This window comes from Papio anubis, chromosome 11 (genome assembly GCF_008728515.1).
Source record: "Papio anubis isolate 15944 chromosome 11, Panubis1.0, whole genome shotgun sequence".
Taxonomy (NCBI): domain Eukaryota; kingdom Metazoa; phylum Chordata; class Mammalia; order Primates; family Cercopithecidae; genus Papio; species Papio anubis.
The window spans coordinates 16251643-16272748 of NC_044986.1; the positions used below are offsets into that span (position 1 = coordinate 16251643).

Sequence of the window (21106 nt, forward strand, 5' to 3'; positions counted from 1 at the left end):
GTAGTGGCTTAAAACTCTGGTTTTTATTATCACCTTCAACAAAGAACAATTCATTTTAGAGAAGTGATAGGACAAAGGAAAGCAGTCCCAGGCTTCCAAGGGTGTGAAAATGTATGGGGAAGGTAAATGTATGGGGAAGGTAAAGGTATGGGGAAGCTAATGGGGCAATGTCTGCTTGCGGATTCCTCTGGTGCCATCTCTGAGCTGATACGGGTTGTAAAGGAAAATTTACATCCTGTTTTTAGGCAGGAACAAGGGGGAGGATAGAAAGACCTTTTGTTTTTGTAATTCTCTGTCCTGCTTTTAGGCAGAGGAAAGGTAGAGAGCTCCCCTATATCCTAATTATCTTCAGTTCTCCCCAGTCCTTCATATTTTAAGGAGATATATTGTTTGTTTTGCGGTATATATAATAGCTAAATGTAATGTAGTATCCCAGATGGGATCCTAGAACAGAAAAGGTCATCAAGTAAAAACTAAGGAAGTCTGAACAAAATAAGGACTTTACTTCATAGCAGTGTATCAATATTGGTCCATTAATTTTAGTAAATGCACTATACTAATGTAAGATATTGCTCTATCTTTGCAGTTTTACTGTAAATCTGAAACAAAAGTGAAGTTTACTAAATATAATAATTCTGCTTACATTCTTATACACATGTATTTTAAGTGCAGCTGTAGGAAACATTCATTTAAAAAATACTTTTTTTAAAAAATCGATATAATAATTATATGGATTTTGGGGGTACAGGAAAAATTCTTGAAAATGGAATTGTGGGATCCAAAAAGTATGTATTTTAAACTTTGTTGTGCTTTCAATTTTATTCTGTAAGACTGTTACACAGCTAAGCTTTGCCTCAAGATGTAGAAGGAAGACACTTTTATTGATTGCATACTGTGCCCGCTTATCATTTTAAACACTAAAACATGAATTCTGGGCTAGGCATGATGGTTGATGCCTATAATCCCATGCGTATAATCCCAGTGCTTTGGAAGGCTGAGGTAGGTGTATTGCTTGAGGCCACGAGTACAACCAGCCTTGGCAACGTAACAAGAACCCCTCCCTACAAAAAATAAAAATAGAAGGTCAGCTGGGCATGGTGGTATGCATCTGTAACTGGAGAGACTGAGGCAAAAGGATTCCTTGAGCCTAGGAGTTTGGGGTTACATTGAGCTGTAATCATGTCACTCCACTCCAGCCTGGGTGACAGAGTGACACCCTGTCTCAAAAATAATAATAAAATAAGTAAATAATATATAAGTAAAATAAAATAAAATATAAAATAAAAATAAGTAAAAGAAAATATAAAATAATAAAATAAAAATATAAAATAAAATAAGTAAAATAAGCCCACCCATGAATTCTGAAATTTTTCTATGGTACCATGAAGCGTACTGCTATATCAAGACCCTTTAGACTTGATTCAATTTCAAATCCTCTGTGGCACAAATTTGCATGTGATTGTGTCTGTGAGTGCGTTATTAGCTTTTTAAATAAATAAGACTTTTTTTTTTAGAAGTTTAGGTTTACAGAAAATTGAGCCAAAAGTACAGAGAATATTCACATACCTCTTCACCTTTTCCTACTCTCATTTCTACTGTTATTAACATATTGCTTTAATTAATCTACCTTTGTTAGAATTGTTGGGCCAGAATTGATACATTATTATTAACTAAAATCCATAATTTACATTAAGGTTCACTTTTTGTCTTGTACATTCTATGGGTTTGGACAAATAGATGTCACATGTATTCACCATTACAGTACAGAACCACTGCTCTAAAGATGTCATGTGTTCTACCTGTTCAACCCTTCCTTTTTAACTACAAACCCTTGGCTCACTGCAACTCCACCTCCTGGATTCAAGTGATTCTCCTGCCTCAGCCTCCCTAGTAGCTGGGACTATAGGCACATGCCACCTCTCCCGGCTAATTTTTGTTTTTTTAGTAGAGACAGGGTTTTACCATGTTGGCCAGGATGGTCTCGATCTCCTGACCTCGTGATCCGCTCGCCTTGGCCTCCCAAAGTGTGGGATTACAGGTGTGAGCCACTGCGTCTAACCTCCCACTGATCTTTTAATTGTCTCCATAGTTTTGCCTTTTGCAGAATGTCATATAATTGGAATCATATGATATGTGTGTAGCCTTTTTAGACTGACCCTTTTCACTTAGCAATATACAGTTAAGTTTTTTTCCTTGTCTTTTTTTGTGGCTTCATAGTTTACTTACCACTTCTTAACACCAACTACTTCTTAACACCGGATACTGTTCCATTGTCTGGATGTACCACAGTTTGTTTATCCATTCACCTATCTTGTTTGTTCCCAAGTTTTGGCAATTAGGAATCAAGTTGTGCAAACATTAATGTGGTGGTAACGTATGGAAGGGAAGTGTTCTGTAGTTCTGTGATTAGATCATAGTTTTATGATTAGCTCTTAGTGACCCCGTGTCCCTAGGATGTGACCTTTACAAGTTCTCAGTTTTGTTTTATTTACCTCTTCGATGAGACAAGAAGGCTAGTGGGGGCTGGCGTTGGGTGTTTGCCTTCCACCAAGTCTGTTAGACTCTGGTAAGATAGTTTCTTTTGAGGACAGGCATTGTTTAGAGGAAAAGAATGCTTTGGGCATATTTCATAGAGGCTACCTTATTTTCCTTTTAAAAAAATAGGCCGGGCGTAGTGGCTCACGCCTGTAATCCCAGCACTTTAGGAGGCCAGGGCGGGTGGATCATGAGGTCAGGAATTCAAGACCAGCTTGACCAACATGGTGAAACCCCGTCTCTACTAAAAATGCTGGGCGTGGTGGTGCATGCCTGTAATCCCAGTTACTTAGGAGGCTGACGCAGGAGAATTGCTTGAACCCGGAAGGCAGAAGTTGCAGTGAGCTGAGATTGCACCACACCACTGCACTACAGCCTGGGTGACAGAGTGAGACTCTGTCTCAAAAAAAAAAAAAAAAAAAAAAAAAAATATATATATATATATATATATACACACACACACATACACACACTGGGTTTCGCTATGTTGCCCAGGCCGGCCTCAAACTCCTGAGCTCAAATGATTCTCCTGCCTTGGCCTCCCAAAGTGCTGGATTACAGGTGTGAGCCACTGCACTCTGTCAGTAGTGGCTACTTTTCTGTGCCACCTGCCAGAGTAGTAGGGAAAATTTTCACTTTGAGCATCTGGTAGTGATCCTGGAGGTGAAACTCACAAAAGTTTAGGCCCCTCTAAGGCTGGGTCCCCCTGGCAATTTTAACACTCAAACTTGTCCAAACTGAGCCTCCAGCTATTCTTTAATTACAGTTTAGGGTTTCCAGTACCAGTTACCAGGTACCGGTTCCCAAGGAGGTTTCTGCTTCCGGGCTGCTTCTCTCATAAATTATAATCCTTTCTATCTGCCTTATGTGTCTCTTCCGTTTTGGGGATGGTGGTTTGTCCTGTGGCTTCAATTATCTGATAGATCTTAGGAAGAGTTGTTGATTTTCAATTTGTTCTTACTTTTTGTTGTGAGGACGGAATGAGGATTTACAAGCTCCTTACATGACAGACCAGAAATCAGATTTATATGTGTATTTTAAAGATACTCAGTTTTCTTCCTTTCTTCTTGGTTAATTTGAAGTCATTAATGTAGTTTGCTGAGAGTACTTCTTAAGTATCATTAATTTATTAACACTGAACTGTGTGTTTTACCATGTAATGAATAAATTTCTGGTTTGCCGTAATTTCTTTTCAGGATATGAAATCTGTCACCTTTGTTTTTTGATCAGATTTTCTATCAGTGTTTTCCATGGCTTTTCGAATGCTTTAATTAACAAGTAAGGTACAAATGCCTTCTCTTTCTACTCTGGCTATAAGAGGACGACCCATTGGGATGTGTACAGAAGGGAATAATGTCGTAATTGAACACTATCTTTTGTGACTCATGTCCTCATTCCCCATTAGTAAGAGGTATCTCAAAGCTCCCTGAGTATCAAAGATGCAGACTGAATGGATGAGAATCTACATTAGAAGCTGTCATGAGGTCGTGTTTTCTGGTTACATTTGATGGCTATTTAAACCTTCATTTTTATTAAGTATCTTGATACAATATATGATGTAAGAGACTCTTACCATGGGGAGGAGAGTATGTGCTCTTCTATGATTTGCTCATGTGAAGACCTAGATCCATTCTTCCTTCCTTCATTTAACACGTTTATCAAATAAGCTATATGTCAGACAGGATCCTAGATATCAGAATCTGGAGAGAGAAAGATGTAGTCTTTAACCAAGAGAATTATTTCTGATCCAGTGCTTTAGTGCATTGCACACAGAAATGCTCAGTAATGTCTTTTTGGATGAATGACTCTGGGAGTCAGTAGATTGGTGCTTCCACTACCATTCTGTATTGTGGGATTTGATTTCTCTATGCATTTGTGTCTCTGTTTGTAAAATGAGGATGTTAATATTTGGATTGTTTTGCCTCACAGATTTATATGAACATATTCAACATGTTGAATTCATTTATTCAGCATAGGCATGGACTCTGGTATTCATATAAGTGTAAGACATATATAGCAGTGAATCGGGTGGGAAGAATGACAGGAAAACAGACCTGTGCACACATAATTTATAATGTTATATGTAGATGCTCTAATAGAGCTATATGAACAGTGTACTCTGATGATATATTAAGATAAAACTGCTGATTTTGCATGAAGTATATGGGGAAGGCTTCTTAGAAGAAGTAACAGTTGAATTGCATTGAAAAAGAGGAGATAGGAAAGATGGGGTAGGGAAAGCCTTTGCAGGCAGAGGGAAAAACATTTGCAAAGGTACCTAAGAATGAAAGGTATTGGGTTTAGAGAAGCACTGGGACTTTGGGTGTGGCCCTTGAGGTTGAATAGTGAGCAGTAGAGTGGGATTCCAGGCAGTAAAGATACGGTGTTTGGAAGTTTCTAAACATGAAAAAACCAGCTTGCTTTGTTAACTAACTGCTATGTAAAGAATGCCCTTGGGATAGAAGGAAGCTAGAACTAGATAGGAGGGTTTTGTCATTATTGAGTGTCTAAGTTAGGGCAGAGATAACAGCTTCAGAGGAAGAGCAGATTGCAGAGATATTTTTTAGAGGTTTGAGCAGTTTGATGATCCTTTGGAGGGAGAAAAAAGTGGGAACTCAAGGGTGATCCTGCAGGTACTATCTTGAGAACTAGGTAGGTAGATGATGACACCAATGACAGAAGACCTTTCATACAGGGAGTAGGGAAGGGAAATTGATGAGCTCACTTTCTAAAAGTTGAGTTTGAGATGCTTGTAGAGCCTCTTGACAGAGCGGCCCAGAACTGCCGGTAGAACTGGCTGCTATGTTGGAAATGTTCTGTGTCCACTGTCCATTATGGCACTAACTAGCCACATGTGGCTATCGAGCACTTGAAATATAACTTCTGCAACTGAGGAACTGAATTTTACATTTTCTTTAGTTTCAATCAATTAAAATTTAAATAGCTGCTTGTGGCTAATGGCTACCATTTTGGACCACACAGGTCTGGTAAGTATTGGTTGGAAATACTGGTCTGGAAAGAGTGCTAGAGGTAGAGTGATTAGCCTCCGTGGGACTGGGAGGTTTCCTAGGATGCTGAACTTTCAGTGCTAAAACTGACAAAATCCCAGACAAAGCATGATTCTTATTAACCCTAGCTAGAGGTGTTACTGGCTTGTAGTTATGAACTTTAGTTGTCACATTTCTGAAACAACTAAGTCTACTCAGCTGCCTGTTGGGCTGGCTATGTCATGATTTGCAGCTTGGAAAGAAAACTTTTCTTGGCGTCGAGGAGTTAGAAAATAGAAAACCAGCATGATTCTTGAAACACATGCTCTGCCTGTTCTTCTCCTTGTTTTCTCCACCGTCTTCCTTTTTCTTCCATTCTATATTGTTATGTTACAACCTACTTTGGCTGTACATTGGAATTACCTGGGGCTCTCACTTCTAAACGTGTGTGTGTGTGTGTGTGTGTGTGTATGTATGTATGTGTCTATCTGTGTATGTGTATGTATGTATGTATGTGTGTGTGTGTCTGTCTATCTATCTATCTATCTATCTATCTATCTATCTATCTATCTATCTATCTATCTATTTGGATGCCCAGGATCTACCCCAGAATAGTTAAATCAGAATCTTGAAGCAGCAGGGGCAAGGCATCTATATGATTTAAAAGCCCGCCAGGTGATTTCAGTGTGTAGCCAGGATTGACAAGTACAGCTCTCAGAAATGCTTTTACTTCTTTGCCACCTTTCTTTACTGCAACACTTTGTGTGCAGTTGATCTTTAACCCCCTTTCCCCTCCCTTTATTTGGTGGAGGATAGAAGTACCCTGGAAATGTTTCCTGTCTGCCATGCAGGACAAAAGTAAGCCTGAGGCTGAGGGCATTAGGGAATAGCCTAACTTCTTTTGTTGTAAACACAGGATTTGATGTACTTATATCAGTAATAATAACCATGGCTAACATGTTTTGAACAGTTAATATGCCCAAATACTCTTACATATGTTAACTCATTTACTCTTAGTAACAACACCATGAGAGATGTGTAATTATTATTCCTATTTTCCAGAAGAGGAACATGAGAGTCAGAGAGATTCACTGATTTGCCCAAGGTCCTCTAGCCAGTAAGTGCTCAGGCTGTCATTAGGATGCACTTTTTAATTACTGTCCTATATAACCTTATAGTACAGTGAAATATACTGTACCTGTAAATGTGAGAGATGAAGTCTTCTTGAGCTCTCAAGCTGCAGGTACCTTTCATATGCCGAGAATTGGTTAGATTCATCTGTTTTTGTTTTTTTGTTTTTTTGTTTTTTTTTTGAGACAGAGTCTTGCTTTGTTACCCAGGTTGGAGAGCAGTGTTATGATCTCGGCTCACTGCAACCTCCACCTCCTGGGTTCAAGTGATCCTCCCACCTCAAGCCTCCTGAGTAGCTAGGATTACAGGCATGTGCTGCCACACCTGGCTAATTTTTTTTGTATTTTTGGTATAGATGCAGTTTCACCATGTTGTCCGGGCAGGTTGTGAACTCCTGACCTCAAGTGATTCCCCCGACCTTGGCCTCCCAAAGTGTTGGGATTACAGGCATGAGCTACCATACCTGACCAGAGTAATCTCTTTAGCATTGGCGAGTTCAGGATTTGGAGGATGTCTCTGATGGAATCACTTGAGCTGTGCAAGCTCAGTTTTTAAAATTTTCAGACTGCAAGCCAGTTCTGAAACAAGAAGGCAGCTTTCTCTGTGACCCCGTAACATTGCCAAAGAAGAAGCTGAATAATATAGATCACTTCAGTTTTTGCCAGTTTTGCTGAGGTTAGGGTTAGGGGTCCACTATGATACATACGTGTGTGTATGTGCGTGCCTGTCTGTACGTGCTGTTTATGGTAGTGAGCTTGGTTTTATTAGCAAGGGTTGAATTCTTCTCATACTTTCCTTTCTTTTCCTTATACCTTACTTTAAAGTTGTACATAGTCACAAGAAAGCATATTTTCTGTGATTTTCATTAAAATATGATAGTTCAAAGACTCTTAATTAATTCTTTTCATTAATACCCAGTAATCTGGGTTCTATTGGCAGTATAATGGAAGAATAGTATTGGTATTTGAAAAAAGACTTCAAAACCATTATCTGATGTTTTAAATAGAAAAAATTTCTTAATGTCAATATGAGATCATTGAGGATCATGGTATTTTATTTTATTTTATTTTATTTTATTTTATTTTGGAGACAGGGTCTTGCTCTGTTGCCCAGGCTGGAATTAAGATTCTTAGTTAATTCTTTTCACAAATACCCAGTAATTGGGAGCCTACAGTGTTTCATCTGGGTTCTATTGGCAGTATAATGGAAGAATAGTATTGGTATTTGAAAAAAGACTTCAAAACCATTATCTGATGTTTTAAATAGAAAAAATTTCTTAATGTCAATATGAGATCATTGAGGATCATGGTTTTTTATTTCTTTTTTATTTCTTTTTTTTTTTTTTTTGGAGACAGAGTCTTGCTCTGTTGCCCAGGCTGGAATACAGTGGTGCAATCTTGGCTCACTGCAACCTCTGCCTCCCGGGATCAAGTGATTCTCCTGCCTCAGCCTCCTGAGTAGCTGGGATTACAGGTGCGCGCTATCATGCCCAGCTAATTTTTTTTGTATTTTCAGTAGAGACGGGGTTTCACCATGTTGGTCAGGCTGGTCTCGAACTCCTGACCTGATGATCTGCCCGCCTCAGCCTCCCAAAGTGCTGGCATTACAGGCATGAGCCACTGCACCTGGCTGAGATCATGGTTTTATAAACCTTTATTGTTCATTCTCTCTGTCTGTAAAGCAGTTTACCAATAATAGAACATTAAATCAATTTTGGTTTTCAACTTCATCTACAGATACTTTTAAATGTCAAGTAACCTAAAATCAAAGTTTCTTAATAGAATACTTATATATCTATTTTTTGAAACAATTTAAGATATAGTAATAAGATATGGGATCATGGCCATAGACTACCCAGTGGTGGTGTAAGTAAATATTTTTAGAAGTTATTAGTTAGTTCTTGTTTCTTTCTGTTAAAAAGGTAAGGACATGTTTCATTGGTTTTTCACCTCCAAAGACGATTTAGTTTATACTTAGCTCTTGGGGTATGTGTGGCAGGGCTGACGAAGAGCTGGTGTTCAGAGGGCTTCATTCTAGGTCAGTCAAATCTTTTTCTGTTGAAAATGTTTTGTTTTGTTTTTTGAGATACAGTCTTGCTCTGTTGCCCACGTTGGAGTGTGCAGTGGTACGTTCTTGGCTCACTGCAACCTCTGCTTCCCAGGTTTACATGATTCTCCTGCCTCAGCCTCCCAAGTATCTGGGACTACAGGCAAGTGCTACCACGCCCGGCTAATTTTTGTACTTTTAGTAGAGGCAAGATTTTGCCATGTTATCTAGGCTAGTCTTGAACTCCTGACCTCAAGTGATCTGCCCACCTTGGCCTCCCCAAGTGTTGGGATTACAGGCGTGAGCCACCACGCCCAGACTGTAAATGTAATTATTTTCAGAAGAACTATATCTTTACATGTACACATTCACCTATTTTATGGACTAATTTTCAAGGATTCTTTTGAGATGTGGCTTCAATAAAATTATCCATTAATTCTCGTTTAAGTGGTCCTGGTATACTAATAAAACTTCTGGACATTGGTGGTATAATGTCATAAATATTCATCAATTTGAATTTGGATTTTAGGACTTTGGTGCCACCATCACAGTAGCCATTCTGAACCCTTTCGATCACCAGAGGAGAAAACAAGGCATGTGCTTTACCACGTTAAACATCTGTTTCTGGGGTGTTCTTTGCCCTAGTGGTTAGAATTGTACATTTCTGGAATTAAGGACCAGATTATCTGCGATGTTCTTGCAGCCACTGGTTTCAGATTTTTTATTTCTGTTTCTAGATTATTCACAGAAATAGGAAGCTCTGTGTTTTTTTTTTTTTCTTAAAAGAAGAACTGAGGGCTTTTTTTTGGTAGATAAATCCATAAAGACAAAAGTTCAAATTGTGACCAGCCTGGGCAAAATAGCAAGACCCCATCTCTACAAGAAATTTTAAAATTTAGCTGGGCATGGTAGCGTGTGCCTGTAGTTCCAGCTGCTCAAGAGGCTAAAGTGGGAGGATTGTTTTGAGCCCGGGAGTTCGAAACTGCAGTGAGCTATGATGGTGCCACCGCACTCCAGCCTAAGTGACAGAATAAGACCCTGTCTCTTAAAAAAAGAAAATCAACCTGATGATTCACTGACTTTCTCGTGCCAGTCAAGGTGCCGGCCCTGGGGTGAGCCACAGTTTTAGACTTACTTCAGATGTTCTGCTCTGTCATTGATCTTAGGCCATTCTTTTTCTTCTCACTTAATGTGTTCAAAACTTTATATTCTCAACTGTAGGGATACCTAAAAATGGTGCTTTGATTAAAGATGAATGTGGGGATTTAGGGTTTTTTTTTTTTGGTCAATAAAATATTTTAAGTACACAACTGTGCCCCCTACGTAGTGGATACTATTTCCAAACAGTTTAACATATCTTCCCCATTTAGTGAAAGGAGTCTGAATTTCTGGTCGTGACTGACAATCTTATCTGAAAATAGTTCTTAGCTGGATCCTTCATAAGTTTTTTGCTTGTGAATAAAGCAGACGTGTGACATTGAGTCGAGTGTGCAAACCTACTCTACTTTCTACAGGCGGATTTTCTAAATAAACCTCTGATTATAGTACCACGGACTAACAGTGCTAGGAGGAACTTCAGGGAACACCTGCCCGAATGCTTTCACAGGACCAAGTGCTGAACATCAGAAAGGAGAAATCGCTTGTCATATGTCACCTCTCCTGGCTCGTGGGTGTTCCTAATGACCTAGGGAGAACTACCTGGCTCGTGGGTGTTCCTAATGACCTAGGGAGAACTGAAATTTAATTTGGTGGGCTCACGTCTGCTTTTTCTTCCTTACTGTTAAAAGCAGGAGCCCAGCCATGTTTGGTGGCTCATGCCTGTAATCACATGTTGTGAGATCAAGGCAGGAGGATTGCTTGAGCCCAGGAGTTTTGAGACCAGCCTGAGCAACATAGTGAGACCCTGTCCCTACAGAATAAAAAAATGAAAGCAGAAGCCCCTTTTCTGCTGCCTCTTCTCCACCCTACCTCAACCTAGTAAGAAGACAATGGGGGTTAGGTGGATTCCCCAGGTTTCCCTGCAGTAAACTTTTGACAGTGTTGTAATGTTGCTTTCCTTTTTTCTTTTAGCAATAGGCGAATATGAAGACCTTAGAGCAGAGAACCAGAAAACAAAGGAGAAGGTTTGTACTTTACCCTTTTTCCCCCCTTTCTTACATGTGTAAAAGCCTAGGCGGCATAGTGCATTGTTCAGTCACCAATTTCAGTTAAATGTGAATGAGGGTTGTTTTTTTTTCTTTTCTTCCCTTTTCTCTTGCATGTGTGGTTCAAGCTAATACCAACTCCAGGCTCCAGATGGTAAAGAATAGCAGGCATGCCACAGTGGGTGCAGCTCTGGGAGATTAACTACATGGCTAAATGTGCAGCAAGGCACCAGGCCAAGCAACTCAAGTCCCTAGGAATCGTACTTTTCCCCTAACAGTCAGATTTGGGATTCTGTCAGTGGAATTGAACGCTTGATACATGTACTTTGGGACCTAGACACATTGGATCCTGGAGAAAACTCTTTGTAATTAGTCATTGGTGTTTTGCCCCAATACCTCCATAAATCTTTGTATGTCTGCTTCTTCTATTTATATGAATAATACACCGGAAGTTGAGAAGCATCCACTGTGAAGGTAGGGAAGTCTGGTAAATATTTTCAGGGGCTCTGTCAGTTTTGTTTTAACTGTTAAATAATTGAATTCTACTTACCTTACAAAATGTATCCTTCTTATCACTGAAAATATCTTAAGGTTTGTGAATGCTTGCTAATATATATAGCTAATAAAAAATACATATATATATGGTTTTTTTTTCTTATAAATTTAGGGAGTGGACAAATGGAAGAACAGGCTAAGGTCAGAAACGTAGAGGGACTGAATAGCAAATGAATAATAGAGAGGAAGCCAACTGCCTATTTTTGGTTTTAGATGCAAACAAAATTTACTTTAAAAAATTACTTTGTTGGGTAGGCCAAATATTTCAGAACATACTATCCCTGGTCGAAAATTAGTAAAACAGGTCCTTAGTCAATATTAAGGAAGAAGATAGCCATCACTGCTATAAATTGTGAAACCTCATTTTTAAAATTTCAGAGTAAGACCTATAATAAAAACTGGCAGCAAGCTAAATACTTGTAAAATGTATGAGATATTTGGGATCCCTTATTGGGCTCTGTAGAATTATATTTAACTTTTTCACTATTAATTTGCCACCTATATAGCTGTAGTATGGTTGGTGATACTAATGGTAAGTGCTCTAGTTCAAAGCAGATTATAATGGATTTTTAGATCATTATTTTTCGCCTGGTTTTAAGGCTCCTTTGCTCATTTGTAAATAAATCCTTGGTGTTCTGTGAAATCCTGAGTTTCTTCTCTTGCCTTCATCAGGTCATTCAGGGAATAGTAGGTGGAGGTGATAAAAACATCCATGTTAGAAGGGGCTGGTGCATACATACATAATATGGTAAGAAGCACTTTGGGAGGCTAAGGTGGGAGGATCACTTGAGACCAGGAATTCAAGACCAGCCTGGGCAACGTAGTGAGACCCCCATCTTTACAAAAAAGTTAAAAAATTAATCAGGCATGGTGGCATGCACCTGTAGTCCCAGCTACTTGGGAGGCTGAGGCAGGAGGATCCCTTGAGACCTAAAGGTTGAAGCTGCAGTGAGCCATGAGTGTATCACTGTGTTCCAGCCTGGGCAACAGAGTGAGATCTTGTCTCAAAACACACACACACACACACACACACACACACACACACACAGCAGCAGCAGCAGAGTGAGATCTTGCCTCAAAACACATACACACACACACACACACACACACAGAGCAGCAGAGTGAGATCTTGTCTCAAAACACACACACACACACACACACACACAGAGTAAGAAAGTCACTGAAAATAGTAGTTTGGCAAGATTTCTAATTCCAGCCCTGTAACCATGCAAAATCACAACTGTCCTGAGGACATAAACAGGTAAGGAGGTTGTTCTTAGATCCTGGGCTCCTGATGCCCCCAAATTCCAAAGTAAACCTAGTTGGTAATGCTTAGGCTGGATACTTGAGCATCTTGCTCTAAGATACTCAGCTGTTTTCCAGCTCTAGGAGAACAAAGAGGCTGAGATGATACCAGTCATTGAGTCTCTTTCATAGCTGCTCCTGACCCACGGGAAGAACAAAGCAAGTTGGAGGGGTTAATCCGGAAGCACTCTTTGACTTAACCTAGAAGGTAAGAGGAGGGAAAGCAAACAGGTGTCTTCATAAAATAGATAAAGAAGGATGATAGAAGCAAATGAATAATGTAAGAGGAAGAAGATTAAATTTTTTATTTATTCTTCTTTAATCCTTGCTTACATGTAGACCTAGCAGTGCCCTAAAAATACATAGTAGGTGCTCTGTAAACATCTATTGTTGGTAGAGATGATGGTTGTTTAACTGACAGCCACTTTCTGCGGTGAGGTTTTAAGTGAATCATCCGTTATGCAAGTGGAATTGTAGGTAAAATGCATTTGGTAAAAGGAGGATTATAAATTACCTCAGCCCATTAACTGTTTACATGTTTCTCTGCATAGAGTATGGCCTAATACTTTCATGACATCTGTAGGCATTATTGACCTGCTTCTGTTGTAATTCTTTAAAAATAACTATTAACAGCAATGGGAAGAAAAGAAATGAAAGCAATATGGAATGCTGTGTGGTTGGGTAAAACAAAGTAGAGTGGTTTTAAGTTCACTGCACTCTGTTTATCTTCTGTTAAAAGACTAGCTTGCTTATTACTGCAGATTTTTCCTCAAAAAGGGGGGGCTGTATTACAAAGGAGGGAAGCATATAATAAAAGCCTTTTATAGAGTGTAGAATGAGTAAAAGCAGCTTTAGTTCCGGAGGTGGTAAATGGAGAACAGCATTTTCTCTGGGAAAGCACTCTCTTGTGCCTGGCTGGGTGAGCTTTGTCCAGTTGACATCAGCAAATACATATGGCCGTCCTTTCATTCGTGGCCCCAAATCAGAGTGCAGTTAAATTGTTCAGGGACAGCAAATTAAAGTAAGACTCCTTTTGCCATGGTTAATTCGATGTAGGGAAATTTAGAATGAACAGAGGAAGCCAAAAAAAAAAAAAAAAAAAAATTGCAAGGTATTTTTCCCTTCCACATGTCTACTATCTTTGTCACCAGGCCATGAACCTTATCAATGGGAGGAGGTGGTGGATGTGATTCCTTTAGTAAGATCTTTTCCTGCTCTGTTTGGAGTCTCTTGTGTTGGGACAAGTGGTCTGACATGGTGCTCTTCAGGGAAAGCAGTTGTTTAGAGGCTGCATGGAGTAAGAAGCGGCTATAGGACATCCATGCTCTCTCATAATCCCTGTCTCATGCTCCAAACAGCAGTGTGTCCGCTCCATTTCACAGAGGAGAGAACAGTACCGCAGGGCTTGAGTGAGTTTCCCAGTGTTACACAGATAATGGCAGAGTCTAGATTCAAACATGGGTCTTCTGAACAAGATGTTCTTTTAGAAGCAGGTGAACAGTGGGAGCTTATTGACTCTTCTTCCACAAAGGTCCTAACTTTATTCTAATTCTGTATTGTTAGTGCATGAGTTTTCCACAGCAAATTATCAGACTTGATCCTTTTCTGGGTCATTTGTCTTTACCAACTATTGGTTTGTGTTGAAAAACTGAAAGTTGAATATAAATACCAAGTCAATCTTATGTCAAAACATTCACATATGTGTGTATATATGTATGTGTGTACTTGTATATATACATATACATTCTGGCATAATGCATCCCAAGGATAAAAGCAGGAAATTTGGGATAGGGGGAATGGACCAGTGTTTTAATGGATCTTTTCTTTTTTTTTTGCAGTTCTTCCATTTTAGGGAAACTGCTGACTCTTTTATGTTTTTTATCAGTGACTTTGAGGATGGAGTCAATCTGACTTTATAAGGAAAGCTCTTTTGAAGGGAAAACTTTTTATTGAATGCCTTCTGAGTACTGGGTTATAAAGAAAAATATATGAAGGTCCTACTCTTGAGTAAAACCACTCTAATGAGGACCCCAAGTAAGTTGACAAATAACCATGATCAATTATGCTGCTCTGAGTGATTGCCTAGAGCATGGCTGGGGAATAGACAAAGAACAAAAAGACAAGGTTCCTACTCTTTTCCATGTGATAAACTTTTACTAGTCTTTAATGCTTGGCTTAATAAATGTCACTTAGGTTTTTCAAAGTCTTCTCTGTCTCACAAGCAGAATTTATTGCCTTTTTGGTAATAAGACATCTGCATATTTCTTTATGTATGTATCACATTTGTCAAGCAAAATTTATTATTATCAAAATATTGGAGTATAAGCAAATGGTGTGGGTTGCCTTAAAATGTAAACACAAGGAATTTTTTTTTAACATCAAGATAAATGGGGATTATGGCAATAGTGCTACTAGCTACTTTCCATTATTTTTTGCCCATTTTCTAAATGGACTTAGCAGGGTGTGAAAAAGTAAGAGCCTATCATACTGAGGTGAACAACTCTTTAAATTTGTATTTTTGGGGTATGGAAAAATAGATGACTATATATTTTGCAGTCAACCAAATAAAATGGTTTACTTTGCTTGTGTAGCAATCACCATATTCAAATGTTAGTCATGCCTCCACAATTGAAGGGCATTCTCTTATGACTCACTCAGGATCTTTGTCATAATCGTTTGGGTTTTTTTCCTATATGGGGGAAAAGCGTCATTGAGCTTTGAATGGAATAGCTTTCACGTTTCTCAGAGTGGTGGGGGTGGGGCTGTGTGTGGAGAGTGCATAAAAAGAAGGAAATCTGTATAATAGAAGAATGTCTGCCTTTAAATAGTAAGTATTTATGTTTAGTATTATGTTCTGAGATCAAGTTTTGAAATGCATAAATGTTTAAGTGGCTGATTAGAAGTCGTTTGGGTGAGCTACTGTAACAGTGCATCAGGCGGTTCTGTCAGCTTGCCAGGAACAATGAATGAAAAGAGAGAGACAGACACTTTCCAAGACTTACGTTTCAAGAAGCAGGATATATGATACTGTTTGCATCTTGGCTCAGTTGTCTATTGTTGAAATTTCTTCCTCTTGTGTAATAGTCAGAGATGAAGGTCCCAAAGTATTTTATTAAAAAAAAAAATCAATAAAGAAGCCACTTTAAAGAGCAAGATATGCATCCATTATGCTAACTGTTCATGCATAATACATCCACATACATGCAGTTTCTTTGAGACAGAGTGGCAAGTGGTTGTGCCAGAGAAAAAGTAATTACTTAGCAGTTTGAAAGTGAAAATGAGTCTCTTATTAACAGCAATCTATCTAGAAACAAAGAGCAAGGATCTCTGTTCTGATGACATGTGTTTCCATCTAACACACAATACCTAGAATTTGGAGAATGCTGCAAGACAGCTTTGAGGGCAGCTACCACTTCTTTTTTGCCTGTGAAAATTGGAGGGAAAGAACTTTGAATTGGAAGAAAGAAGAACACCAAAAGAGAAAGAGAGTGAAAGGAATTCCATCCTAGTGGGAATGATTTAATGTGTCGTATTCTTCACGGATAAGAGTGTAGAAATCCAGAAAGCACAGTGCTAGCCAGACTTACACAGGTGGAGCAGTAGAATCGTTGATTACTATTAAAAATGAATTGATGGTCCTTTCACTGTATGCCGAGGACTCTCAAACAGGTAAACAGGTACATTACACACAGTTCTGATGCTGGGCATGTTTACATCTTTAACTGTTGTAACTGGACATTAATGAACTTCAAGAAAAATGGTGTAGCGTTAAACTTCAGATTTAGTGGCGTTGTAGCCTCTGCTGTACGTTCCTTAGGAAATGGGTACATATTTTGTTCAGTTCTGGTTTGGCAGTACTTCTCACATTATATCGGGCGTCCTTATGAATTGCTTACTTCATTTGTTGATCTTTCGTGGTAGATCATAAGTTTTTGTGAGAACACATTGTCTATTGTGTTCATGTATTGTGCCCAGTGTTTGACATGGTGGCTGGGCTGTGTGAGGCTGTATAAATTTGTTCAGTTCTCAGAGGAAGGAAATAATGACATTCAATGATTATAGTAGATACTTGCTTAAAAGTCTGATTCAGTCAACTGTAATGTACTTGCCTACGTATAGCTTGTCCCCTATCTTTGTATTGTGCATATGCAGTGCATATATGCACTTCTTGGGCCCCGAACTGCCCTATGTATAGGCTAGCAACCCTCTGATGCATTTGTGCACCAAGAAGACAAGCATGAATATTTATGTTAGTGGAAGTTAGATACAATTCAGAATGCTGAGGTTTTTCTTGCGTAACATATACGTACAACAGAATATAAAGATGTCTTGGTGTCCATATCAGTTATCTGTACTTCTGCTGAGCCCTTTGAAGCAGACATTTTCATGTTGATGGTAGTTGGATGAATATGTGAGAGGGGGATGAATAACTGAGCTGCCCATTTTGGGGAGTGGGTGGTGCAAGGAAGACACTAATTCACACTGGAAAGGCTATTTCTCTGCAAATCAGTCTGCCAATCCTCAGAAATCCTGGTTTAGTTTCAGAAGCCAGGTATCTGCCTGGATGAGGTTCAAGGAAGAGATCTGGAAAATAGCCAGGGCTTCTAATATTAAGGGCTTTCAAAACCAGCAAGGCCAACCTCCGGTCAATTCATCCCTTCATAAAGAGCCAAATAGAGACTCTAGAGTAGATGTAATGTTATCCAGCTTGCTTACATGAGCCAGCAGTTGTGCCACTGGGTTCTACCCCAGCCTTGAGCTACAGAGAATCGTTGGGCATCATAATTAAGTGATGTAGGCCCAAGAACATCTGTTGCTATTGCAAAGTCTTCATGAGCAATTCTCACACAAAAAGAAGCAGTTTTTACAAATGGTGCAGCTGCGTGAGCAGGGTAGAGGAAGGGGTGGGATGGGTGAGGGGCTTCTGTGTGGTGTAAAGATGAAACATTCTTCCAAAAAGGCCCGTAATCCTGGCTGACTTCCCTCTGTTGGTAGAATGAGAGAAAATTTGCAAGTTTCTTTTCTGGGCTCACCTAAAAAGATGAAATAAGTGGGTGTTTGGATTTCTGCTTTTAGTAAATGCGTACATCCTCCATATTTTGCTCAGTTCTGGTTCAGAATAAGTAAGCTGCATTTGCAGCATGTGTAGACTCTCCCCACCCCCAACTCACACCCCTTTCAGCATAACAGATGGTAAATTCTGTGGCTGCCAGTTCTAGCATAATGTGGTTGCAGAAAATAGAAAGCAAAGCAACATGAAGACCCCTGATAGAACACAGCTGGGGATGGGAGACAGCTTGTGAATCTGCTGATGATAACCATAGGATTAGTGTGAACACATATAGCTGGACTGTAGAAATGGGCTACCTGCATGTTGGAATAAAACTGATGTTGAGACCTGTTATTAACCTGAGCTTGTCTCCCTGGGCCTTCATAGCAGAGAGCATGGACCTAATGTTTTTCTTCTGGGCAACTAGTACAAGCCTACCTAAAATTGTCATGCATCACATTAGTGGTTGTGTATGATGTCAACTGGTGACCTTTTTCAGATTTGACTAGATAGAGCACCATTCCTGTTTAATGCTTTTGTCATTCAAAGTCTCACTAAAAACTCTGGCTCTTTGAAGCAAGAGTTGAATAAACCTCTAATTCCTTTAGGTAGAGCTTTGAGAGCTACATAGAGGGAACCAAGTGACATTAAGTCAGGAGCAACACTCCCAAGTACCAGATTTTAAATGAAGACAGTTTTTTACAAGACATCTCACATTTTTCAGATATGCCAGATTAAGAAATATTAAATTAATTTGAAAGTAAAGCACCAGATATATTTCACTTGGCAATCATGACTCAGGAGTTTGAGCCTAGTTGGAAACTAGGTTTCTTTTTGTGCCTTATGTTATACTGTGCATTGTTGGAGGAAGGTAGACAGACTGGTAGGGGTGGTGGGGAAGTCCAGAACAAACAGAAGCCCATTCTAGAAAATGACAGGAACATTCCTGAAACCACTGGCCAGAGGTCTCCTATCATTAAGGGTTACGATGTCTAATGTAGTCCCCTTGGGTTGAGGAAGGAGCTAAGAAAAGCCTATATGCGAATTTAGAACTCTACTATTTAGAATTTTAAACACCAAAAAGTCATAAATGTTGTTGGTTTAAGCTGGAACTACAGACTGTGTTAGAATTATTATTATTTTTTACAGAGGATGGGATTGCCACAGGAAAACCTTAGTCAAAGAAATGCCTTCTCCTTTAGGAAATAAGTTAGGTCTGACCTAACTCATTTTGACTGGGTGGGGGATCCTGAGTCAGGATTTAGTAACCAGATTTGCTAATTTAACACTGTGTACTTGCTTCATGTTCTCTTGCCAGAATACATTTACCCATATGAGCAGGGACAGTATGACATTTCAGTGGTTCTTTAGCGACTAAAGGGGAAAACTGAACTGCAAGCTTCTTTCTTTGTTATTTTTTAAATATTTTGAAAGGACAGAAAAGGGCAGAGGGTAGTATAACAAATACCCATTGCACAGAACTGTTCTCTTGAAATTCAGAAACAAGGAATGCAGCAGATACAACTGAAAGTTCTCATCATTTCTCATCCCATTCCCCTCCCAGTCTCCTAAGAGACAACTACTGTCATAAATGTTATATATTTCTTCTCATTTCATATATTCTTTGTTTTTTGAGACAGAGTCTCTCTCTATTGCCCAGACTGGAGTGCAGTGGCACGATCTTGGCTCACTGCAAGCTCCACCTCCCAGGTTCACGCTATTCTCCTGCCTCAGCTTCCTGAGTAGTTGGGACTACAGGCGCCCGCCACCACGCCCGGCTAATTTTTTGTATTTTTATTAGAGACGGGGTTTCACTGTGTTAGCCAGGATGGTCTCGATCTCCTGACCTCGTGATCTGCCCACCTCGGCCTCCCAAAGTGCTGGGATTATAGGCGTGAGCCACTGTACCGGGCCTCATTTCATATTTTTATATATACTAGATGTATCATAAAACATACATAAATATATGAGATGCTTTTGTGCATGTAAGATATTATTTGATATATCTGATATATCTTCTGCAACTCATTCAAAATGATTTTTTTGTTGTTGTTGTTTTTGGTTTTTTTTAGACAAATTCTCGCTCTGTCATTAGGCTGGAGTGCAGTGTTGTGATCTTGGCTCACTGCCACCTCTGCCTCGTGGGTTCAAGCAATTCTCCTGCCTCAGCCTCCCGAGTAGCTGGGACTACAGGCATGTGCCACCATGCCCAGCTAATTTTTGTATTTTTAGTAGGTATGGGGTTTCACCATGTTGGCAAAGATGGTCTTGATATCTCGACCTCATGATTGCCTGCCTCGGCCTCCCAAAGTGCTGGGATTACAGGCTTGAGCCACCGCGCCCAGCCAACATGATGGTTTTTAACATTTGTGTTGATACATATGGCTTTATTCATTCATTTTCACTGCTCTGTGGTGTAGTATATGAACATACCATGATGTATTATTATTAAAAATGTGGAACATTTTTGTATATGTTATATATTACTAGAGATTCTCTGGGTATATACACCAAGAAGTAGAATTGCTGAGTCATAGGAAGTATGTATTCAATTTTGATAGAAGTTTATTTCCAAAGTAATTATACCAATTGACACATCCATCAGTGGTCTGTGAGAGTTCCTGTCTCCCGGTATCAGATTGTTTTCAGTTTTTGCCAGTCCAATAGGTGAGAATATCTCACTGTTTTAATCTGGATTTTTCACATTATCTGACATCATAATTTTTTAGCTGTTGAAAATTGGAATTAAGAACATCCAAAGGGATGAAATTCCAATATATTTATCTGGCGGGTTAGCAATCAAATATAATTTAAAATTGTGCTTTATTCATAAGGCACTCTTAGGGAATAAGGTATTCCCAAGATATTACATTTTAAATTACTACTCTAATAGCTAGGAATTACTTTTTAATGTTTTAGCTACTTGTGGTGAATATCTTGTTATATATCCCTGTTTTATGAAATTCAAGATATACTGAATTCAGTCCTTATAATAATAAACATTAGGTTTTTAAAAAGAATTCATTAATGCCTCCAGGGCCTATCAATACGGGAGATACTTGTTTCTATACCAGGTACCCTAAAAGGTCCTTATGCTCTAATGGTTATTTTTGCCTTTTATGGTCTTGCCTCCCAAAGTCTTTTCAGTGAGTTCTCTCACCTTTTTAAATTAAAAATCAGTTTATATAAATGATAATGTGCTTAGTATGGAATATTTTATCTTCTCTCCTTTTAATTTGGTACCTTCCTCTATTCAGAATTCTGAGGACACATGGATCATGTTCTCTTGGGTGAGAGTGTGTGCCATGTGGCTGTCTCTTGCCCTCATGCAGTAGTCTTTCTTCTGAGTCAGA

At 39.2% G+C, this 21106-nt stretch overlaps 1 protein-coding gene across 1 annotated transcript in view; it reads left to right on the top strand.

The window, feature by feature from the left end:
• Positions 1-21106, top strand: part of SHTN1 (shootin 1) — a 120142-nt gene that overhangs the window by 15675 nt on the left and 83361 nt on the right. Inside the window, 1 exon segment of the mRNA XM_003904303.5 lies at positions 10770-10822. Coding sequence (XP_003904352.2) covers positions 10770-10822 — 53 coding nt within the window.